General features: G+C 40.2%; 4 protein-coding genes across 4 annotated transcripts; 3 read left to right on the top strand and 1 right to left on the bottom strand.

Moving 5' to 3' along the window:
• Nucleotides 1-316: 316 nt before the first annotated feature.
• LOC115009446 (nucleobindin-2-like) lies at nucleotides 317-3537 on the top strand. The gene is made up of 6 exons (XM_029433407.1): nucleotides 317-409; nucleotides 522-614; nucleotides 1126-1215; nucleotides 1412-1582; nucleotides 1938-1977; nucleotides 2231-3537. Exons 1-6 carry the CDS (start codon nucleotides 317-319, stop codon nucleotides 2326-2328), a joined length of 585 nt encoding a protein of 194 aa, XP_029289267.1. The 3' UTR covers nucleotides 2329-3537.
• On the bottom strand, nucleotides 3303-7434 carry LOC115010296 (UPF0676 protein C1494.01). The gene is made up of 7 exons (XM_029434843.1): nucleotides 7220-7434; nucleotides 6270-6394; nucleotides 6121-6190; nucleotides 5492-5645; nucleotides 4840-4982; nucleotides 4559-4669; nucleotides 3303-3822 (listed from the first exon to the last, which is right to left on the bottom strand). The coding sequence occupies exons 1-7, from the start codon at nucleotides 7370-7372 to the stop codon at nucleotides 3643-3645; spliced, it is 936 nt and encodes a 311-aa protein (XP_029290703.1). The 5' UTR covers nucleotides 7373-7434; the 3' UTR covers nucleotides 3303-3642.
• Nucleotides 7435-7709: 275 nt separating this feature from the next.
• Nucleotides 7710-12826, top strand: LOC115009967 (patatin-like phospholipase domain-containing protein 2). Its single transcript, XM_029434312.1, has 9 exons — nucleotides 7710-7896; nucleotides 8971-9203; nucleotides 9384-9449; nucleotides 10520-10729; nucleotides 10993-11053; nucleotides 11159-11362; nucleotides 11490-11610; nucleotides 12062-12169; nucleotides 12374-12826. Exons 1-9 carry the CDS (start codon nucleotides 7710-7712, stop codon nucleotides 12690-12692), a joined length of 1509 nt encoding a protein of 502 aa, XP_029290172.1. The 3' UTR covers nucleotides 12693-12826.
• A 4130-nt stretch (nucleotides 12827-16956) lies between these two features.
• Nucleotides 16957-21224, top strand: LOC115009445 (patatin-like phospholipase domain-containing protein 2). Its single transcript, XM_029433406.1, has 9 exons — nucleotides 16957-17143; nucleotides 18406-18638; nucleotides 18741-18806; nucleotides 19044-19253; nucleotides 19396-19456; nucleotides 19566-19736; nucleotides 20377-20446; nucleotides 20575-20625; nucleotides 21041-21224. The coding sequence occupies exons 1-9, from the start codon at nucleotides 16957-16959 to the stop codon at nucleotides 21222-21224; spliced, it is 1233 nt and encodes a 410-aa protein (XP_029289266.1).
• Nucleotides 21225-21292: the final 68 nt, after the last annotated feature.

The following is a 21292-nucleotide window of genomic DNA, read 5'->3' as shown; positions in this document are numbered from 1 at the left end:
TCAATACGTTAACAATAAATTCAATGTTATATTTAAAATGTATAATTACATTTTTTACACTCAATTTTTATATTATAAAATTATATAATATTATAAAAAAAAGTCCACTGAATGTACATAATGGTAAAATATATGAATTAAAGATTCTGGTTGTGGTTTGTGGACCAATATCATTTAATTGAACACAGAATGATGTCTACAATGTGGTATTGCGACACCTGAGTGCTTCTTCCAGCACTGCTTGTAAATTAGTTATTCAGATTATATAATGTTCGTCCCTGCATTATAATTATCCAAAAATGTACATTTTCCCAGAATGACTGTTTCATGTGATCCCAAGTGGTGTGCAGACACTAATGGAGATGGCTTCTTCGATGACAGCGAGCTTGAAGCTCTCTTCACTAAAGAGGTATTTATGTTAATGTGTTTATGTCTTGCTGCCTTCTGCATGTTTCAGGATAATGTCATATATAAATGAAGATGCCTTTGAGGTCAAATGTGCATCTGTATGTGTCTTCAAGCTGGAGAAGGTGTACAACTCCGAAAATGAAGAAGACGACATGGTGGAGATGGAGGAAGAGAGACTGCGAATGAGAGAGCACGTTATGAATGAGGTGAGCCATTATTCATACGTTTGAATATTTAGCACCAGAAAACAATATCAAGTGCATTGTCCCTCCACATGTTGTCAAAAGTGCAATACTGGTATTTGAAATGTTATGTTTTAGTTAAAAAAATATTAAATTCTAGCACCCCATGTTTTAAAACACTAAATTACAGTGAAAAAACACATGATCCATGCAAACAGTGCCAAAATCAAAACTTTAGTTTGTCAGATATCACTTGAATTGTCATTGATGGAGAAATGCACTTTCTACACACACTTTCTACACACACTTTGTACACACACTTTGCACACACACTTTGTACACACACTTTGCACACACACTTTGTACACACACTTTGCTACACACACTTTGTGCACACACTTGTGACGACATGTGGTTCAAGATGTGACGTGCTAAACGGTAACAGCAGTTTACAAATCAAGGCCAACAAGTCACTCTTGAAAGCTGTTTGTTGACTCTGACGTTGATTAAAGCAGCTTCATGTGTTGTTGTTCAGGTGGACACCAATAAAGACAGACTCGTGTCACTGAGCGAGTTCATGGCGGCCACTCAGAAGGAGGAGTTCTTAGAGAAAGACGAGTGGGAGGTAAGAGCTAGATCTTTATAGAAAAGTCTGACACAAGATGATGTTTGCTGAGATGAGGTGATAGTTAGTTGACCTCGCTGTCATGTTGCCGTACAAATGCAAGGTATAAAATAGTAAACGGCTCTTTTGAAGATTGCCTGTGTTTCGTTTTACCACCAGAGATTCATCACATTGTATATTTCGCTGCCCTCCACAGACTTTAGATCAAAACCCCCTTTACAACGAGGAGGAGCTGAGAGAGTACGAACAGCATCTGGTCAACGAGGAGAATGACATCACCATGAAGTCGGTGGAGCTGCAGAAACAGAGGGAGGAGCTGGAAAGGAAACAGGAAGAACTTAGTGCTCAGAAGTTGGGGCTCCAGCAGGTGAACTGAACTATTAATACATTCAGGAATCAGGATCTCTTCCTCCAGTAGTCTGCAGTCGCTTGACAGGCGCAGTAGATGGAGTAATATCCACGCAGTAACCCATAGTTACATTTCTAATTAATGGTATGCATGATTAGCTGGCATGAGAATTATTTACCTCGTTTTAGCCGCATCCTAAATTGTATTCTGTAGATTCTGTGCTCAGCACCACTGCTAAGTTTGAGAAGCTTTCATTTTATTATGTAATGATATAAATGTCAAACTGTAACGTAATGTGCAGCTATTGTACTGTTGTGTCCTTACTAAATATTTACCTGAATGAACAAAGACGTTTTCTATCTTCTCCTCTCAGGCAGTAGAAGAAATGGAAAGGATAAAAGCTGAGGTCAAACGTAAGAAACGATTGTTGTCTAAACTCAATTTACGGAAGGAGAGTTGACTCTGAGCAGACTTTCACAGTCACCTGCTCGTACCAATAATCACGGCCCTTCTTTCATAAAGTTGGGGGACTCACAGGAGAACATATATATAGTATACTATATGAATATAGTCTGTAATTAAATTAAATATAATTCAAAATAAACACACGACAGACTTAGTGCTCCTCATGACTTAACTTAACTTAACGATATGACTGTGTTGCAGAGCCGGGCGTTCCTGTAGCTGAAGGTGGACCAGGAAACAGTCAACGTCTGCCCCCTGCTCACCAGCAGCAGGATGTACCTGTACCAGGACACTCTTAGCAATACTCTGTGTGGTGCCAGTGAGTGTGTGTGTGTGAGTGTGTGTGTGTGTGTGTGTGTGTGTGTGTTAGCCTAGTAATGATTCAAATGTTCCATTTTTGTTTAGATTTTTCAAAACGCCACTTTGACACAAACATGTCTAAATATTAAGAGCACTTAAGAGAATCTGATTTCAGGCTTCAGATTTGGTGCCAGGGCCCACGATGCCCGATGTGGGCTGCATAAATCAGAACCGTGGAGCTGGTCCAGTTTTCTTCGTGAACAATCGACCCTTTTGTTTTTGTTATTTTGATCTCGTATCACAGCAAGGACTCTGTTCTCCACGGGAAGTGCTTTGGGGTGAAATGACCTGAAAAGTGAACGTTTTTGTTTAGTGCACACTGTACCTCGTTGTCTCTTAGAGGATAAGGATTTATTTATTCCGTTAAATAGAGCTGATTGGTGCATAACAATGAATGTCAGAAACTTAACTTGATAGTTTAAGTAGTGCTGCTAGCTAAAGAATGACATAGTATTATTTACACGTTTCACGTCGTGATATTTGAAGCAAACATTCTGGATCTATAGGATAATGTTCTTTCTTTAATTACTTGTTTTAATTTCCTTTTGGTTTCATGTTTTTAAAATGTGACCATGTGTGTTGCTTTAAAACGTAAGCTTTCAATCAATATTTCAAAATCAAAGTAGATTTTGTTCTCTTATACCTCTTAACTGTTTTAGATGAGCTGTGTCACGATTCTCTTCAGCAATCATTTAGTGTTTCAGACCTTCTGCCGTAAAACTCTTTTATTTTTTTATTAAGTTTATACCTACATGAAGTTCATATATCCGATGACTGCAGAACCTATTTAGTTTACATTTGAAGTTACATAGTATATATTAAAATCCTTTAATTTAATATAATTGTGCTGCTGTTAGTGACGATTGTTTGGATTCTAAAATTGGTGTGTCTGTGCATTTGTGTCATTTTTTCATGATAGAATAATTATTTATTTACGCGCTACAACAAAGATGGGAAAATGTAAGTAAACTCCAAACAGAGCTAGTCACAGGGTCAAAGATAGGTAATGTTTTGAGAAATGGAGGTACAATAGTTATGTCCTTTCCAAAAATCTGTTAAATCTGTCCACCACCCAACGTCGTGTGTGGGGAACTCATGAAACTGTTGAACAAGGTTTGAATGTGGACAATAAAATGAATGAGCTTGCAGGTTTTGACGTTGAAGTCTCTTCTTTTAAATCTTTCACATTGGCTGAAATCAGTGTGGGATCTAAAGACATTTATGTGTGTATGAATTGAGAAATGGGAAGAGATTCAGGTTTGTCCATAAGAGGACTTGAAGCGCTCGGTGAGGTATCCGCCTCCTGTGACTGGGGGGTATCTGTTGGAGCCGTCGCAGCAGCTGATCAGAGCCTCGTCATCCGGCTGCACGAAGAAAGCGAGAGACTGCCGTGTGCTGGAGTCTGCAGCTGGGGGCAGCAACACTCTGTGGAGCTGAGGGAGAAGGGGCTTTATTACTTATATACATCTTAGTACAAGTTCATATACATACACAGGTAAAGATAAAAGGTATTTCATGTTAACATTTCTTTACAGAACCTCAACTTCAAGAACCTTGGCTGATATCTCCAAGATAAAAGAGGACATCTTGTACACGGTTAGACCTTAAATATGTCTCGTCAGTGGTGGAAGAAGAATTCAGATCCTATACTTAAAGTTAAATGTACTAATATACACAGAAGATACTCAACTTCTGCATTCAAAACCTTAAAAGTAAAAGTATGTAAGTATAATCAGCTAAATGTATAAAAAGTAAAAGTATTGATTGTGCAGTAAAATGTTATAAAATATATTATATATATTTATTAATATACATTAATATTTATATATTAATATATATATAAATATTAATATATATATATATATTAATATATATATATAACATAATATATTAATATATATATATATATATATATATAACATAATAATATTAATATATATATATATATATATATATATAATATAATATATTAGTGTTGAATAAAATCATCATCAAAGTACCTCGAATTTGAACTTAAGTACAGAACTTGAGTAAATGCACTTTGTGTATTCCACCACTGTGTCTTGTTAAGCTCCACGCACGTACTTGTGTCCTTTATGTAATTATAATTCTTATATTCAAAACAAATCCGGCAACGTGTTTTCATTCATGTGATACAAATCAACTCACCACAGAGACAAACTGGTCGCTGGTCCAGCGCTGCATCAGGTCAGCGACATTGATGAGCACCGCTCCGGGGATGACGGGAGCGCAGATGAATTCACCTGAACGTGTGCGCACCTGAAGGTTAACAAGTGTCAGGTGGGTTACATGCATGAGGATTTCTTTAAAAAATTTAAATAAATGCAGGATTTCCCCAAAAAACACTAGAGTACAGTAACAAATGTCTAGTTTGATAATCCTCGACGTTAAAGTGGAACATGTAGTTTGTGGTGTGCCAGCGGTGTTACCTGTAGACCCTCAGAGACGCTAAACAACAGGGTGATGCTGCCATAGTCTGAATGTTCTCCACATCGCAGCTGACCCTCCTTCCCTTCCTCACGGTTCACAGGCGGGTAGTACAGAGAGCGCAGTGTTGTGGAGTTCCCAGCAGCTGGAGAAGACACAACTGTTAAAACCTTTCTGGTACTTTAGTATCACAAGAGTTTACATCGGGCCTAACATTCAGTACTATACTGGGAGTTGTACACCTGCGGCTGTCGGAGGATATATGTTAAAGAGGTCGTGGTTCAAGGTACAACTACACAAGCGATGCTTTACGTACAGTGTGTGAGATAAGTGGGAGCGAGTGTTTATCGCACTCATGATGAGTCATAAAGGAAGCTGTGGAAATAGTAGAACTGCACCCTTACTGGGTATTCTAAGGACAATACTGACAAACGTCCGAGTCTTTGGTGGTCGAGCTATTGAATGGTGACAGTTTCAGACATATCTTTGCCAATTCTTCACAGCAATGTCTTGTAACTTATTGGCAGAAATGCGTGCGTGTGTGTGTGTGTGTGTGTGTGTGTTATCTCCATGCAGATAAACAAAAGGATCCCAGTGTTGCCCCATATCAGCCGATGACAATAGCACACTCCACAGTGAGAGCAGTGAACGTACTTCCTATTAAACGGTGAGCACTCAGGAACACCTCGGGGTCCACACCCAGACTGTGAGCCATCACCCTCAGCACCCGCAGACTCAGCGCTTTACAGCGATGGAAGAAAGACGTCTGGATCTCCCGGAAGCCTTTTGCAGCACCTGATGGCCATTTCTACAGCAGAAGAGAACTGAATCAGAGGCCGACACCGATAGAGAATGTATGTATCTGCTGATGGGCTGAACAACACACTTGTGGAATGGAAAAACACTGCATTGCTTTACTGACATGTTATCTATAGATAACATGTCAGTGTACTCACAATGAATGAGTACCATAAATGAAAATAGTAAACCAGTCATAGTCAGCTGTTAAGGGTGAAGTGGGGATGCAGATAACGGCCAAACTGATCAAAGCCAGTTCCGATCTTCGCTGGTTGCAGCAGAACTGTCCCCTCACCCTTCTCTGGAGCCCCGCGGCTCACCTGAGGTGTCTACAGATGACTCTCCACACAGTATCATAGCTCGACAGACCTTTGTGCACTTAGTGTCTTTTAATCATCTTTGTGAACAAGAATTTAGCAGATTATTTGTAACATTGGGCTGAATAAATGAACAGTTATAGAGTAACTTGTAACTTGAGCTCATACAATGCTCCCTTGGCAAAGTGAAGTAATGTTGAATGCCTCCTTTAGGTCTCCAGGGCGAAGCGGGTTCAACCTGAAAAACAGTGACTTAAATGTAAAAACGAGCAAACTGCAGTTAAGACGGTGTGCTGCGTTCATCTTCTGATTCCTACTTCTCGATCCCCAGAGACACCCAGCCGTGGTTGGGATTGTTTTCAAAGCTGTTCCTGCTGAAGGGTCGCTTCGCTTCATCTGGCTGCAGGAAGAACGTCTTGGATATGTCCATAACACGATACACCTGCCAAAACACACCAGGAGAAAACACACATTCCACTTTAAGCACTTCAAATTCAAGCTACTCGCTCTCAGTGGTAGTACAACTTTCAAATCAACTCATAACTTATTATTATTATTATTATTATTATTATTATTATTATTATTATTATTATTATAGGTTAAGCTACCCAGTGCATTCTAACTAGCTCCACCTTCACCAGCTGCAACATTAAAGAGATGAACACATTAATGCATCACTAATTATAATCCTCTTATATACTATACATATTCTGAAATGAGCCATTCTGCATAATAATACTTTTGCATTTGGTACTTTAAGTATGTTTTGATGCGAATACTTTTTTATTAAGTATTTTTACATTTTGGTATTACTACTTTTACTTAAGTGACAGATGTGAGATGTGCTTGTACTTTACTTCCACTCCACTACATCTCAGGGACAAATATTGTACTTTTTACTCCGCTACATTTGTCAAACAGCTCATGTTACTTTGCAGATTGCACATCTTCATACCTGTCCAGTGAAAACCGTGCACCAAAGTCTCCTACTTCTTAAACAAAAACCTTTTGGATCATCTGAAAGATGCATCGTCACAAAGCTGATTGTATAGAATATGATGCATTGCTGTAGATTAGTTAAAATAAGCACAACCTGAAACCTCTACAGCTGTAACATGCAACACACACACTAATGCAGCAGCAATGTTATCGGACATGTTACTGCATACTTTACTTTAGTTGTTTATACTATGTTTGCTTCACAAAGCGATCCCTTTCCACCACTGCAACAAACTAAACACACGTTCACTGTATTCGTTCTTCTCACCTCCTCCTGAGTGATCCCAGTGTTTTTCAGGAAAACAAAACCAACTTCTGTAAAAGCTGTTTCCAACTCTTTGCTCAAGTTGTGCATCTGCTCGTCAGTAACATCTTCCTCACTCAGGCTGTATGCGCCGAAGTCCACTACTGGGATACTCATTTTAAAAAACTAAATGTGTATCTGCAAGGATCTCAGAGTCACAGGAAATATCAACACACTGAACAACTCACGAGTTTAAGAAAAGTTGCAGTCAGTGGCGTCGACCTCGATGTCATGTGACCCTTTCCAGCCAATAGGAACAAGAAGTCTTAATTATATTAAATGAGTTTGTTATCTTAAATATTTTGTCACCTTTGGATGCTGTGTGCAGGTGATATGAACGTGGGAGTTGGCCAACACTAATCCCCATCATTTAAATTGTACACAGTTGAGATCTCACTCGTTAGTGTCGGTGGTGGATTTGCAGCCCACAGTCTCAGCTCTTGTTTGTGAGAAGATGCTGGATCTGGAGAAAGAATGGAGCATCTCTTTTGCAGGATGCGGTTTTATGGGGATTTATTATGTTGGTGTCAGCAGCTGTATGCTTGAACGCTTCCCTCACTTCATACAAGGAGCCTCCAAAATCTATGGAGCCTCTGCAGGTGCTTTGATGGCTGCTGTTCTTGCTATTGGAACCCCCATAGGTGAGTAGAAGGCCCCTTCAATCTCTAATGACCAAAGTCCGTTAAAAAAGATGTCGTTTTAACGCTATGTTGGTAATTAACAAAAGTGCTGGGTTAAATTAAACAATATTCAAGATGTCATTTAAATAATTAAATTGTGTTATATACTTCGGCCTGGATACAACGCACCAAACACCTTTGATCTTTAATAAATCCCCCATTTCAATGCCACTATCTACACTTTGTGGAGTATCTTTTAACACACATTCTACATTTGTTTTTCCTTAATTAACATAATATATTTTGTAATTGTATTTCCAGGTGATTCCTCTGTCTCTTCCAATGTGTCCACTTTATAAGACATCACTGCCTGCACACACTGACAACATTAGTCTCTTCATGGACAAACCACAGCTGTTAACATTGTGTGGACGTGTTGCTGTGGTTGCATCCTATTATCAGACTTTATATGATCTTCCATCTCATTAGGACAGAGTTATAGATGGACTTTAGACACAACCTGACATCTATAGATAAAGCTATCTTAACAGTTTATTTGTTGATGTAATTGCTTGGGGGATGAGTATCCTGTTATTATTATTATTATTATTATTATTATTATTATTATTATTATTATTATTATTATTATTATTATTATTATTATTATGTAAACCCAAGCATAGTACCTGCCAAAATACTTTGTAAACCATCCATCTATCTATTTAAATGTGTATATTATAATAATAATAATAATAATAATAATAATAATAATAATAATAATAAAAAAATATTATTATTATTATTATTATTATTATTATTATTACAGTAAAATAAAAAATAAAATAAATAAGTAAAAAGCTAAATGTAATTGTGATGTTAATTTCAAAATGAATCACCTGGTAAGAAATGAACAAATATAGAAGTTAGAACAAAGTTTTCTTTGGTGTTATTTCATAAAGAATAAAGAGTATTTAACAGAATCAATCTGTTTCAGCTGAAAGGACAGAAAACCTACAAGTATCTGACTCAATCATGCAGAAAGTCCTTTCTACAGTAGAATGGCTCAGCATTGTAGTTCATGTGTCCTCTGTGCAGACAACTGCTGTGCTCATTTGATGTTCATGGCCAAAGAGAGCAGGAAGCACAAACTGGGGCCGCTGCACCCGGCTTTCAACCTGATGCAGATAGTACGGGACTCTCTGCAGGCGAGCCTTCCAGAAGACGCCCATGTTCGAGCCTCTGGGAAGCTCTGCGTGTCCCTGACCAGAGTGTCAAACGGGAAGAACGTACTCGTGTCAGAGTTTGACAGTAAAGAGGAGCTCATTCAGGTATATTCTATTACATTTGGGATTTAAGCTGAGGAAACAGTTCAGTAGATGTGAAATGTGGTGATATAGTCATTGTTGTTTTTATATGTTTAAGTTTGTGAAAGGCTGTTATGTTATGAAAGCATTACGCTCTTGTTTGTGTTTCTGTTAGTAATTTGCAGTGACGTCTGCCTTTTCCAGGCTCTCCTATGCAGCTGCTTCGTCCCTTTCTACTGCGGTGTGATTCCACCTACTTACCGGGGAGTGGTGAGTGAACCATTTAGGATATGCAAAGTTTTCTCTTAAACCAGGACGTTTGCAGTGAGATTCACTCAGTCGCTGAACCTTCCAGCACGACATGATTTAGTACTTGTTAGCAAACAGGTTACCTGGAAACGGCTTCGAGACTTGAGTTCAGGAGGCTCCCTGTGCTTGAATTGAAACTAAATTAAAGCAAGATATTACCTGTATCTGAACCAGATTAGAGCATATGGTTCTACCTCTCCGTATTGTCACACACCCTGCTGCAGAGTGCCCAACATGTCAAATTCTGGCAAATAGGTTTCCACATTACAAATAAGACATATAATTAATTTAATTAGGTTTCAACAAGTTACACTTGTGCATGTATTAATGTAATGCAATACACAAGCCCCTGCAATAAAACTAATAATACTAATACTTCTTACAAGATGTTAGACAAACTAAAGCTTGACAAACAAAATGTCTAGAGTTGCATCATTGTGTCATTCTCCTATACTTCATACTTCCTCAAGATGGAGGTTGATTTAATTTATTGCATGATCCGTTAGTTATTACATCTTCATGTAAACCAGGGGTGTCGAACTCATTTTAGTTCAGGCGCCACATGCAGCACAATTTGATCTCAAGTGGGCCGGACCAGTAACATCACAGCATAATAACATAAATAACAACAACTCCACAAGTTTCCCTTCGTTTTAGTGCAAAAAAGTACATTCTGAAAATGTTCAAACTTTATCTTTTTACAGAACATTATGAACAACCTGACATTTCTTAAGAAAAAAGGTGCAACTTCAACAATAGTATTAGTTTATTATATACACATTACAACTTACAGATCAGTGTATCTACAAAGGCACAACACATTTCGTCACAGGTATCTGGAACAAGTGTTTTACTTTATGATCAAAACAATACATTTTTACACTTTGCAAAGTCATCCCACGGGCCGGATTGGACCCTCTGGCCGGCCGGTTTTGGCCCCCGGACCGCATGTTTGACACCCCTGATGTAAACAGTGTACAATATCTTGGACTTCATTATTCACCCACTGATCTTCCTCCTTCTCCACCCAGCATTATGTGGACGGTGCCATCAGTGACAACCTGCCTCAGTGTCACCTGAAAAACACGATCACGATCTCCGCGTTCGCCGGTGAGAGCGATCTCTGTCCTCCAGGGAGCGCGCACAGCTTCCACGCGGTTCGCTTCAACAACGTCAGCATCCAGGTGAATCCAGAGAACGCATACAGAGTCAAGAGCACCTTCTTCCCCCCGCAGCCTCAGGTGAGACACACAAGCTTTTGATTTTCTGCACATTTAAAAAAATCAATTGATTATTGTCTAAGTCCTGTCTGAGCCAACGCTTGTATAATTAATGTTCCTTATTTTAATGTCTCCTTTCTGCCCCCTGCTGGTCAGAAACAGTTTATTGCAACCTTAAATACACAGCACACAAAGACTCTGTAACTCTGAACCGTGACTAACAATATTGTATAGATTAAACAGATTTACCTGCATCCTCACCAAGCACCTGTTGGATCTTACAGGCGATGGCGGAAATCTGCCACAATGGTTACATAGATGCTCTCCGCTTCTTACGGGAGAAAAGTAAGGACATAATCACTGTTGAATATTCATGTAAAAGCAGAAGGTAAGAAAGTATTCTTATTCTACTAGCAGCAGTAATCCAGTGCCTCTAAATGCCCATCACAGTTCTGATCGGCACCGAGTGTCCTCCGAGGAGTTTGGAGACGGACGCAGCCAAACCTGCTTGTTGTGAGCTGAAGGTGAGCGAGCCGGCTGGAGCTGCAGAGTCCAATGAGAACACAGAACAGAAAGGACTGAATCCACATCAGGAAGAGCACTGGTGGCTGGATCCACAGCTCATAGGAAACCTCCCTGTTGAAGTCAAAAAGGGTAAGAACGGGACGTGGTTCCGATCAGCGGGGGAAACAATACAGATTGAAGACACTATAATAAAAGCCTCTCTCAGTTAATGCAGTACAACTAAATATTTAATGTTTCTTTACTGTATTTGTGTCAGTGTTGTGTGAGGCCTGTCGGGAGACGCAAACTGGTGATCTGTTGTCCCACATGACCAAGTACCTGCCAAAGATGACGTCTTACCGCACGCCCCTGGAATCTTTCTACTCTCTCGCCCAGAGGTACAGCGTATTCGCCTGCGTTCAACCTGTTGCAGTACCACATACTAATTATTTCTAATATGCCTCTTTAGCATTCTCCTCAAATCCCACTATATGTGTCCTCTTGATGTTGTAGCATCATTGCATCTTCCCTCCTTCCTGCTGACTTTCTATTTTCAATTCAGCAAGACAATCCTCAAAACCAGAAGATTTGTGTCTAATTATTCTTTTCCTTTTTTGAATTTTTGAATTTTTGATTGTGGGACAACAGTTTATATTACAAGACATATCTCAGGAGAAAAGCAGATTTACTTCCTCAGCCTGTCCACAGGTGCAAGAGCAGATCAGTGTTTGCCTTTTTGTGCTTTGTGAAACTGCCCAGAAAGGCATTATCACTGGACATGTATGTATAGATAGATATAGATATAGATAGATATATATATTTGACTCCAAGACTCTGACTCCCTTTTAGACTTGTGAACTTGATCCCAGATGTACCCAGGGACATGGGCTGGCTCTACGGCATGGTTGGAGGCGTATACAAACTAGCTTGGAAGGGAAAGGTGAAGGACTATAAAAGGTATGTAGTATAATAATAATTTCTCCTGTTCATCATGAATACAGTGCATTTAAAAACCATCACGCTCGGCTGTATTTAAGCTCAGCTGTGCATGCTAACGTTGTACGTGAACTTATGTGAAAGTTTTGGTGGAGGAAAGTGGAGGACCGACCTAATGCTCCTCTCTTTTTTTAAATACAAATCTTTATCTCCACTCTTTTGCAGTGGGTTATTGCGGCGCAGATGTACAAGCCTGCCATCAGGCCTGAACCTGAACCAGAGACAAGAAGACCTAAACGCTCTCCCAATGACCCCAGGAGCCAGTCCCACCTCCAGTCTCACCTCCAGTCTCACCTCCAGTCTCACCTCCAGTCTCACCTCCAGTCCCACCTCCAGTCCCCCCTCCAGTCCCACCTCCAGTCCCACCTCCAGTCTCACCCTCCAGTCTCACCTCCAGTCTCACCCTCCCCTGGAGTACACATCTGGAGTTGGACCACATGCCTCTGACTCCACCCCTCACCCCCACTGTCAGCCCCACCTTTGACTTTGACGAAGGCTGAAAGCCCAGGTAGAGACGGGGGTTTGGGCAGAGCTGTGGGCTGGATCCAAAATATTGCATCCGAGCAAACTTCCAATCTCAAGAAAACTGAGGATTCAGTGTCCTTTTCTGCATTCAAGTGACTCTACTGTATATAGTTTTGCACTGAAAGAGAAGAAAGCAAACATTTTACATAAAGGAATACAAAAAGATCCTGTGTTTTGTGACTGTTACTATCAAAGAAAAGATCAGTGGGTTCTGATAAATTGGATTTACATTAGTCAGAAAAACACTGGAACATATATCAGTTTTCCAGAAAGATGGGAAAATAGTACTTTTAATTAGTCACAGAAAATGCAGGTTATAAATGTATTTATTCATTTCATTTATTGATTTTTAATTAAATATTTATCAACTTATATATACTAATTATGGTGCACCACTCTCAATTAATCTGCTATCACATGTAATAATATTAAAAAGTATTATTTATAATAAAAAGTATATTTGATAGTAAAAAGTATTTACTATTTAGTTTTTAGCCAACTATAGGGCGATATCTAACCTTCCCTTTCTCGCTATGATCCTTGAGAAAGCAGTCGCAAAACAGTTGTGTGATTTTTTACATAATAATAGTTTATTTGAGGTTTTTTAATCTGGATTCAGAGTTCATCATAGCACAGAGACGGCACTGGTGAAAGTTACCAATGACCTTCTATTGGCATCAGACAAAGGACTTGTCTCTGTTCTTGTCTTGTTAGACCTCAGTGCTGCTTTCGACACTGTTGATCAGGACTATTCTACTACAGAGACTGGAACATTGTGTTGGCATAAAAGGAACCGCACTAAGCTGGTTCAAGTCCTATTTATCTGAGCGATCTCAATTTGTACTTGTTAACGATGAATCCTCCATGACAGCCAAAGTCAGTCTTGGAGTTCCGCAGGGTTCTGTACTTGGACCGATTCTATTCACCTTATATATGCTTCCTTTGGGCAATATTATAAGGAACCACTCTATAAACTTTCATTGCTATGCGGATGATACCCAATTATATCTATCAATTAAACCAGATGAAACCAATCAATTGGCTAAACTTCAAGCCTTAAGGACATAAAAACTTGGATGTCTAGCAACTTCTTGATGTTAAACACAGACAAAACTGAAGTTATTATACTTGGCCCTAAACGCCTCCGAAACACATTTTCTAATGACATAGAAGCTCTGGATGGCATTAACTTGGCCTCCAGCACCACCGTAAGGAATCTTGGCGTCATCTTTGATCAAGATCTGTCGTTTAACTCCCACATAAAACAAATCTCAAGGACTGCCTTCTTTCATCTACGTAACATTGCAAAAATAAGACACATCCTGTCTCAAAGTGATGCAGAAAAACTAGTCCATGTATTTGTTACGTCAAGGCTGGATTACTGCAACTCATTGTTATCAGGTTGTCCCAAAAAGTCGCTGAAGACTCTTCAGTTGATCCAAAATGCAGCGGCACGTGTATTGACTAGAACTAGGAAACGGGATCATATTACTCCTGTATTAGCTGCTCTGCACTGGCTCCCGGTAAAATATAGAATAGAATTCAAAATCCTTCTCCTGACTTACAAATCAATTAATGGTCAGGCTCCAGCATATCTTAAAGATCTCATAGTACCTTATAAACCTAACTAGAGCATTACGCTTCCCAGACTGCAGGGTTACTTGTGGTTCCTAGAGTCTCTAAGAGTACAATGGGAGCCAGAGCCTTCAGCTATCAAGCTCCTCTCCGGTGGAACCAGCTTCCAGTTTGTGTTCGGGAGGCAGACACCCTCTCCACATTTAAGAGTAGGCTAAAGACTTTCCTTTTTGATAAAGCTTATAGTTAGGGCTGGCTCAGGCTTGCCTGGGATCAGCCCCTAGTTATGCTGCTATAGGCTTAGACTGCCGGGGGACACCTCCCTGCTCTCCTTCTCTTCCTCTCTCCTCCCCTCCCTCTCTTCTTCTCCCTCTCTATCTGAATGCATTTATGTGAATGTATGTCACTAACTCATCATCCGGGGCATCATCCCCAGAGTTTCTGTGTCTCATGTGGCAGGTTGCCTCTGATAAAGTTTACGTCAGGATCATGAATCGTGGCTGCGCCTGCTGCCCTGGTCCTGCTGGACACCGGGAAGCCTTTTTGAAATTTTCCTGGATTCATCCAAACGTTTTCTTTTTCAACACAACATAATTTCTGTCAAATGTTGTATTTGTACTATGTTGTTTATCCTGTACACACGACATCTATTGCACGTCTGTCCGTCCTGGGAGAGGGATCCCTCCTCAGTCTCTCCCTGAGGTTTCTTCCATTTTTCCCCCTTTAATTATGGGGTTTCTTTTAGGAAGTTTTTCCTTGTGCGATGCAAGGGTCTAAGGACAGAGGGTCTAAGAACAGAGGGTCTAAGGACAGAGGGTCTAAGGACAGAGGGTTTAAGGCACAGAGGGTGTAAGGACAGAGGGTCTAAGGACAGAGGGTGTAAGGACAGAGGGTCTGAGGACAGAGGGTCTAAGGACAGAGGGTGTAAGGACAGAGGGTCTGAGGACAGAGGGTCTAAGGACAGAGGGTCTAAGAACAGAGGGTCTAAGGACAGAGGGTCTAAGGACAGAGGGTTTAAGGCACAGAGGGTGTAAGGACAGAGGGTCTAAGGACAGAGGGTGTAAGGACAGAGGGTCTGAGGACAGAGGGTCTAAGGACAGAGGGTGTAAGGACAGAGGGTCTGAGGACAGAGGGTGTAAGGACAGAGGGTCTAAGGACAGAGGGTGTAAGGACAGAGGGTCTGAGGACAGAGGGTCTAAGGACAGTGGGTGTAAGGACAGAGGGTCTGAGGACAGAGGGTCTAAGGACAGAGGGTCTAAGGACAGAGGGTCTGAGGACAGAGGGTCTAAGGACAGAGGGTGTAAGGACAGAGGGTCTGAGGACAGAGGGTTCTAAGGACAGAGGGTGTATGAGGACAGAGGGTCCTAAGGACAGAGGTGTGTTGTAAGGACAGAGGGGTTAAGGACAGAGGGTGTAAGGACAGAGGGTCTAAGGACAGATGGTTGTAAGGACAGAGGGTCTGCGGACAGAGGTCTAAGGACAGAGGGTTAAGGACAGAGGGTCTAAGGACCAGAGGGTCTAGGACAGAGGGTTCAAGAACAGAGGGTGTAAGGACAGCGGGTCTGAGACAGAGGGGCTTTAAGGACAGAGGGTGTAAGGACAGAGGGTTCTAAGGACAGAGGTCTCAAGGACAGAGGGTCTAAGGACAGAGGGGTAAGGACAGCGGGTTCTGAGGACAGAGGGTCTAAGGACAGAGGGTAGGAAGGGTCTGAGGACAGAGGGTCTGAGGAAAACCCCAGAGGTGTTTAAGGACAGAGGGTGTAAGGACAGAGGGTCTGAGGACAGAGGGTGTAAGGACAGAGGGTCTAAGGACAGAGGGTGTAAGGACAGAGGGTCTGAGGACAGAGGGTCTAAGGACAGAGGGTGTAAGGACAGAGGGTCTGAGGACAGAGGGTCTAAGGACAGAGGGTGTAAGGACAGAGGGTCTAAGGACAGAGGGTCTAAGGACAGAGGGTCGTAACCTGTACAGTCTGTAAAGCACACTGAGACAAATGTATAATTTGTGATATTGGGCTATATACATATATTTGATTTAAATTTGATTTGATAATGAAAAAGTATTATTTATAATAAAAAGTATTATTTATAATAAAAAGTATTAATTATAATAAAAAGTATTATTTATAATAAAAAGTATTATTTATAATAAAAAGTATTTTTTATAGTAAAAAGTATTATTATAGTAAAATATATAATGATAATATATCGACATTAATGGCTGGAAACTCAAATAATTGTTTTCATACAGTTACATCAAACCTGTACTTCTGTACAATAATGTGCAACAAGTGCAGAAATGCCTCTGAATGAGATTCCCCTCTTTCCCCCTCATGTTATGTACACAGTATAGTTATAAAAGTAGGTTAGGGAAACAGTATCACATGTCATGCTGCTGGCCTAATTGCACATCGGCTGTTTTCTATTTTGAAACATGTGACATTTGATTCTAGTAAGTTGTGCAATAACATAGCATAGTCAACTGATGCACTGCCCATTGCACATGTGAATATCCTTGAGATTAGATTAGAGAATGTTTATATCTTAGTGAATGTTGAAGGGAATCCAAATGCACCAGCTGAACTCTGATAGATGATTGTAAAGATTACAGTTATTACAGTGATGTGGTTTTGAGTTGAACCTCAGACGAGATGTTTAACTGGGACGAGGAGTGGAGCATCTCTTTTGCAGGCTGTGGATTCAGGAGTATTTACTACCTGGGAGCTTTGAGCTGTATCCTGGAGCGGGTCCCTCAGCTGGTTCACGGAGCCTCGAAGATCTGCGGAGCTTCGTCTGGTTGTCTCGTGGCTGCGGCTCTGACTGTTGGCATTCCCATCGGTGAGTTTACTGTACATTGGACACTCACATCGTCATGGTCACAACTAATGCTTTGATGTTACAGTTTATTGCCCATTTCACTACTCTATTATGTAATACATAAGTAGTAGTATTAATAACTTTATAATATCTAGACAGTATACCCAAAGTAAGAGAGAGTTAAGTAATGACTGTAAAGGCAGAAGCATAATGCTTATACAGTATATGCTTATCCTACATTCTTATCGATTTAAGCTATCCTCCAGAAATAAAAAATAAGGAATATTCTTTACTTTATTTTTATTTTGTTTTACTTAAATTGAATATCTTCTTTTTTTTATATATATATATATATTTATAGTGAATATTGTTTTTTAAAACAACCTTTGTTTTAGCTCTTTACCAAAACATTACATTTAATATTATGACATTTTATAAACAATGGATTTGTGTGATCATAGTACCCAGCCTGATTAATTTGTTTTGAAGGTTTACCCCCACAATTCCACACAGTAAGATATGTAAATAACAATAAATAAATATTATAATTGTATATATCCCCAGATTTATACAGGATTGTTATTGATTTAGACATTTTGCCTTTTAAGTAATTCCTTAATAAGTAATGTATTGCCAGTGTGGTGATATGGAATGAATATTAAAGAACAAATACAATCTGTGAGTTTATAAAATCTAATTATTGACACAAATTATACTTATATATATTATGTTTGTTTAGTTATACAACTACGTACGTCTCATTGACTTCCCGTAGTGATAACTGGCCATTGAGAAAGGTCGTGTTGTCACCGAGCGAGTGTTGTTATTGAGACTACATTGTAAACATTGTACTTGCACAGAGTTCATGCAATAGTGAGAGCAAACTCCAGAGTTCACAGAGTTTAAAGCGAAGGGAGGTCGAGCGGGGAAAAACACTCACAAACACAAACAATAAAAAAGAAAAAGAAACATCACAATAACAAAAAATACTATATTGATACAACAACCTTGAATTGTAAATAGACATGATAAAAAATGACTCATAAATATAAAGCAACAACAAGGAAAGAACAGTGAGCCTACATTACCCAGAATGCATTTCACAGCTACAAGAGGAGCTCAGTGAGGTGAAACTTTTGCTTCTTCAATACATCCAAAATAATCACAAAACAGCGAATAACAAAGCACTTAATATTATTAAAGGTTCATGTTATTATTTCTGACTCATCAGAATAAATGCAGCTGTATTTAAAAGTCTGATTTTCCTACATGTTCCTCCTCAGAGCAGATCTGTGTTGATCTTTTGAAAATGGCGAAAGAGGCCCGAAAACACACTTTGGGAGTTTTCCACCCGACCTTCAGTCTGCTGTGGTCAGTCCGGGACTACCTGCTGGAGAAGCTTCCGGCGGACGCACACCTCCGGGCGTCTGGAAAGCTCTGCGTGTCCCTCACCAGACTGTCTGACGGGACCAACGTTTTGGTGTCAGAGTTTGACAGCAGAGAGGAGCTCATTCAGGTAGAAGAGAGAAGAGAGTTACAGTGTGGAGGTGTGCAGTCTGGTTCCACTGGTTATATCCCAGCAGCTGAGGGGCTGACGATGAGGTGTCTGTCTTTGCAGGTTCTCATGTGCAGCTGCTTTTTCCCTGTTTACTGCGGTTTCATCCCCCCGTCATACCGCGGAGTGGTGAGTAGATTCACCGTGCATTTAAGTTTCTGTGAGAGGATTGTTAAACAGTATGGTTTTACTGCGTTCTTTACTTTAAAGCCCCTTTAAATCCGATAAATAGGGGCTTTAAGTTAAATAATCCGAGTAGCGATTTCTTGCACACACTCAGCTGCTTCATGGTGCACAGAGAAGGAGAGACATGTTGAACTTTTATTACTTTAAATACACACAATAATGATCTTTCTCTCTCTTCAGCACTACATGGATGGAGCCCTGAGCAACAACCTGCCTCTGTTCGAGCAGAGGAACACCATCACTGTGGCGCCGTTCTCCGGCGAGAGCGACATCTGCCCCAGAGAGGGGACGTTCAACTTCTTCGAGGTGCACTACGGCAACGTAAGCATCCAGGTCAACACGGGCAATGTGCATCGGGTCTGTACGTCCTTCCTCCCTCCCAGGCTTGAGGTGCGTGCTTTTTCGTTCAAACTGTGGAGTTTAAACATGTTCTCTTCTTCTTTTCTCTGTCACGGCAAGAACATGTATGTATACAACTAAAAAGGCAAATGAATCTCTGTTATGTAAAAGAAGAGCTTCATGGTTTCCACAGAAGCTGGCTGAGATCTGCCACAACGGCTACATGGATGCTCTTCACTTCCTGAGACAAAGAGGTGAGCTCTTCCACCTTCATCATCCTCACGACTGACTCTTTCATTCTTCTGGTTCACACCACGTAGTAACAACTAAAATATGCTATTATTAGCTACCTGTCTGTTACAGATCTGCTTGGCACACAGTGTCTTCCCCCCAGTTTGACGGCGGAGACGGACGCAGTCAAACCTGCTTGTTGTGAGCTGATGACGGAGGCGGCTGAAGCAGACGAGTCCAACAAGACATGTTATGAACGAAACGTGAGAGTCACAGAGCAGCTGCCGGCTGGCATCAGGAAACGTAAGTCAAAGAAAAAGGGTTTAGTTGGCGTTAAAAAAGGGAAAGCGGTACGACTACATGTAATGAATGCACTGCCTGCCCTAAACCTTTGAGCAAAGGGAGACCACTGCTGGAGAGTTGAAGTGGAAAATGAAATATAATAGTACTTTCTTGTAAATAATAAATAAAAAATCATTGTAATAATAAGTAGATTACCTCAACATGACAGATTATGTGTTTGTTTTATTTCATTCTTGGATTGATTGTAGTTGAACAACAGTTGTGTTGTTACAGGGGGATGATGTGGCTCAGAATCCATCAGACGTCTCTCTTCTGTTGTCTTACATATTACTTTTCTTCTATCTGTACAAAATGACAACATATAACATATAAAATATCCGAGGTGAAGTCTTTAAATATTTAGTTTTGTTGGTCCAAAACCCAAATATTCAGTTAAATATTATTTAAAACAGAGAGAAGCAGGAAGTCTCCACATTCGAGGCTGAAAATTGATTATCAAAGTAGTTGTTAACTGTGTGTGTGTGTGTGTGTGTGTGTGTGTGTGTGTGTGTGTGTGTGTGTGTGTCAGTGCTGTGTGAGGCGTGCAGGGACAGTCATGGAGGGGACTCTCGGTGGTCTCAGCTCACCGAGTTCCTTCCAGTGAAAGTGGTTTTGTACCTGCTGACGCTCCTCGTGCTGCCCATCGAGCTGATCATCTTACTCACCAACAGGTAAAGCGGTTTGAACCAGGAGGCAATGAAGCACGAGAATTACGTAACATCAACTTGGACAGACGGCAATCAGTAGCTTGACTTTGAGTTTTGACACTGATGCTATATAATGTTCTTTTGTGTGACAGCTTGATATTATCCCTGCTGACGTGGAGCAGCGGAGACAAGGACCCCAACAGGTGTGAGCACTTTGTTTTAAACCTCGAGTATATTAAATCAGGGTTCCTACACTTCTCAAGCACCTTACAGCTGTGGTAAATTACATATTTGTATACTGATTATTGCACTTCATCACATTAAATCAGATGTTATTGTGCTATATATATATAAAAAAACATTCTGCAGAAGACAAATTAACGGAAAACACAACAAAGCTTCATGTTTCACATTGTGTCAGCTGTTAGTAGACTTATATATATATATATATATATATATATATATACCTTCTCCAAGGGCAGTATAGAATATAAAACAATCACTAGACAAATACATGTGACCTCAATAAAACATCACTCAGTCATTATATTATGACATATTGTCTTGGTAATTGTTCTTCACTACGTATAAAGATGTTCTCCTCTTTGTCTTCTGCAGAAGTGTGTTTCCAGAGCAGCACTCCTCAGACCTCAGAACCCAGACAGGAAGAAGAAACATTCAACATTTGACCTCAACAATCACCAACAAAACTCTTCACTGGGACAAAAACGGGAACGTGGAGCTCTTCTCCGTCACCTCCACCTCTAACACAGCTGCACATGGGGACTTTAAAGAGAAGTAAACGGAGAAGTAGGTTTAGAAGTGCGAATGTAAAAGCTTTTATGAATGGAATATATTTATTACTCATCA

The sequence above is a fragment of the Cottoperca gobio genome, chromosome 6 (genome assembly GCF_900634415.1).
Source record: "Cottoperca gobio chromosome 6, fCotGob3.1, whole genome shotgun sequence".
Taxonomy (NCBI): Eukaryota; Metazoa; Chordata; class Actinopteri; order Perciformes; family Bovichtidae; genus Cottoperca; species Cottoperca gobio.
Note: the sequence above shows the minus strand (reverse complement) of the source record. Positions and strands in the feature narration are given on the sequence as shown.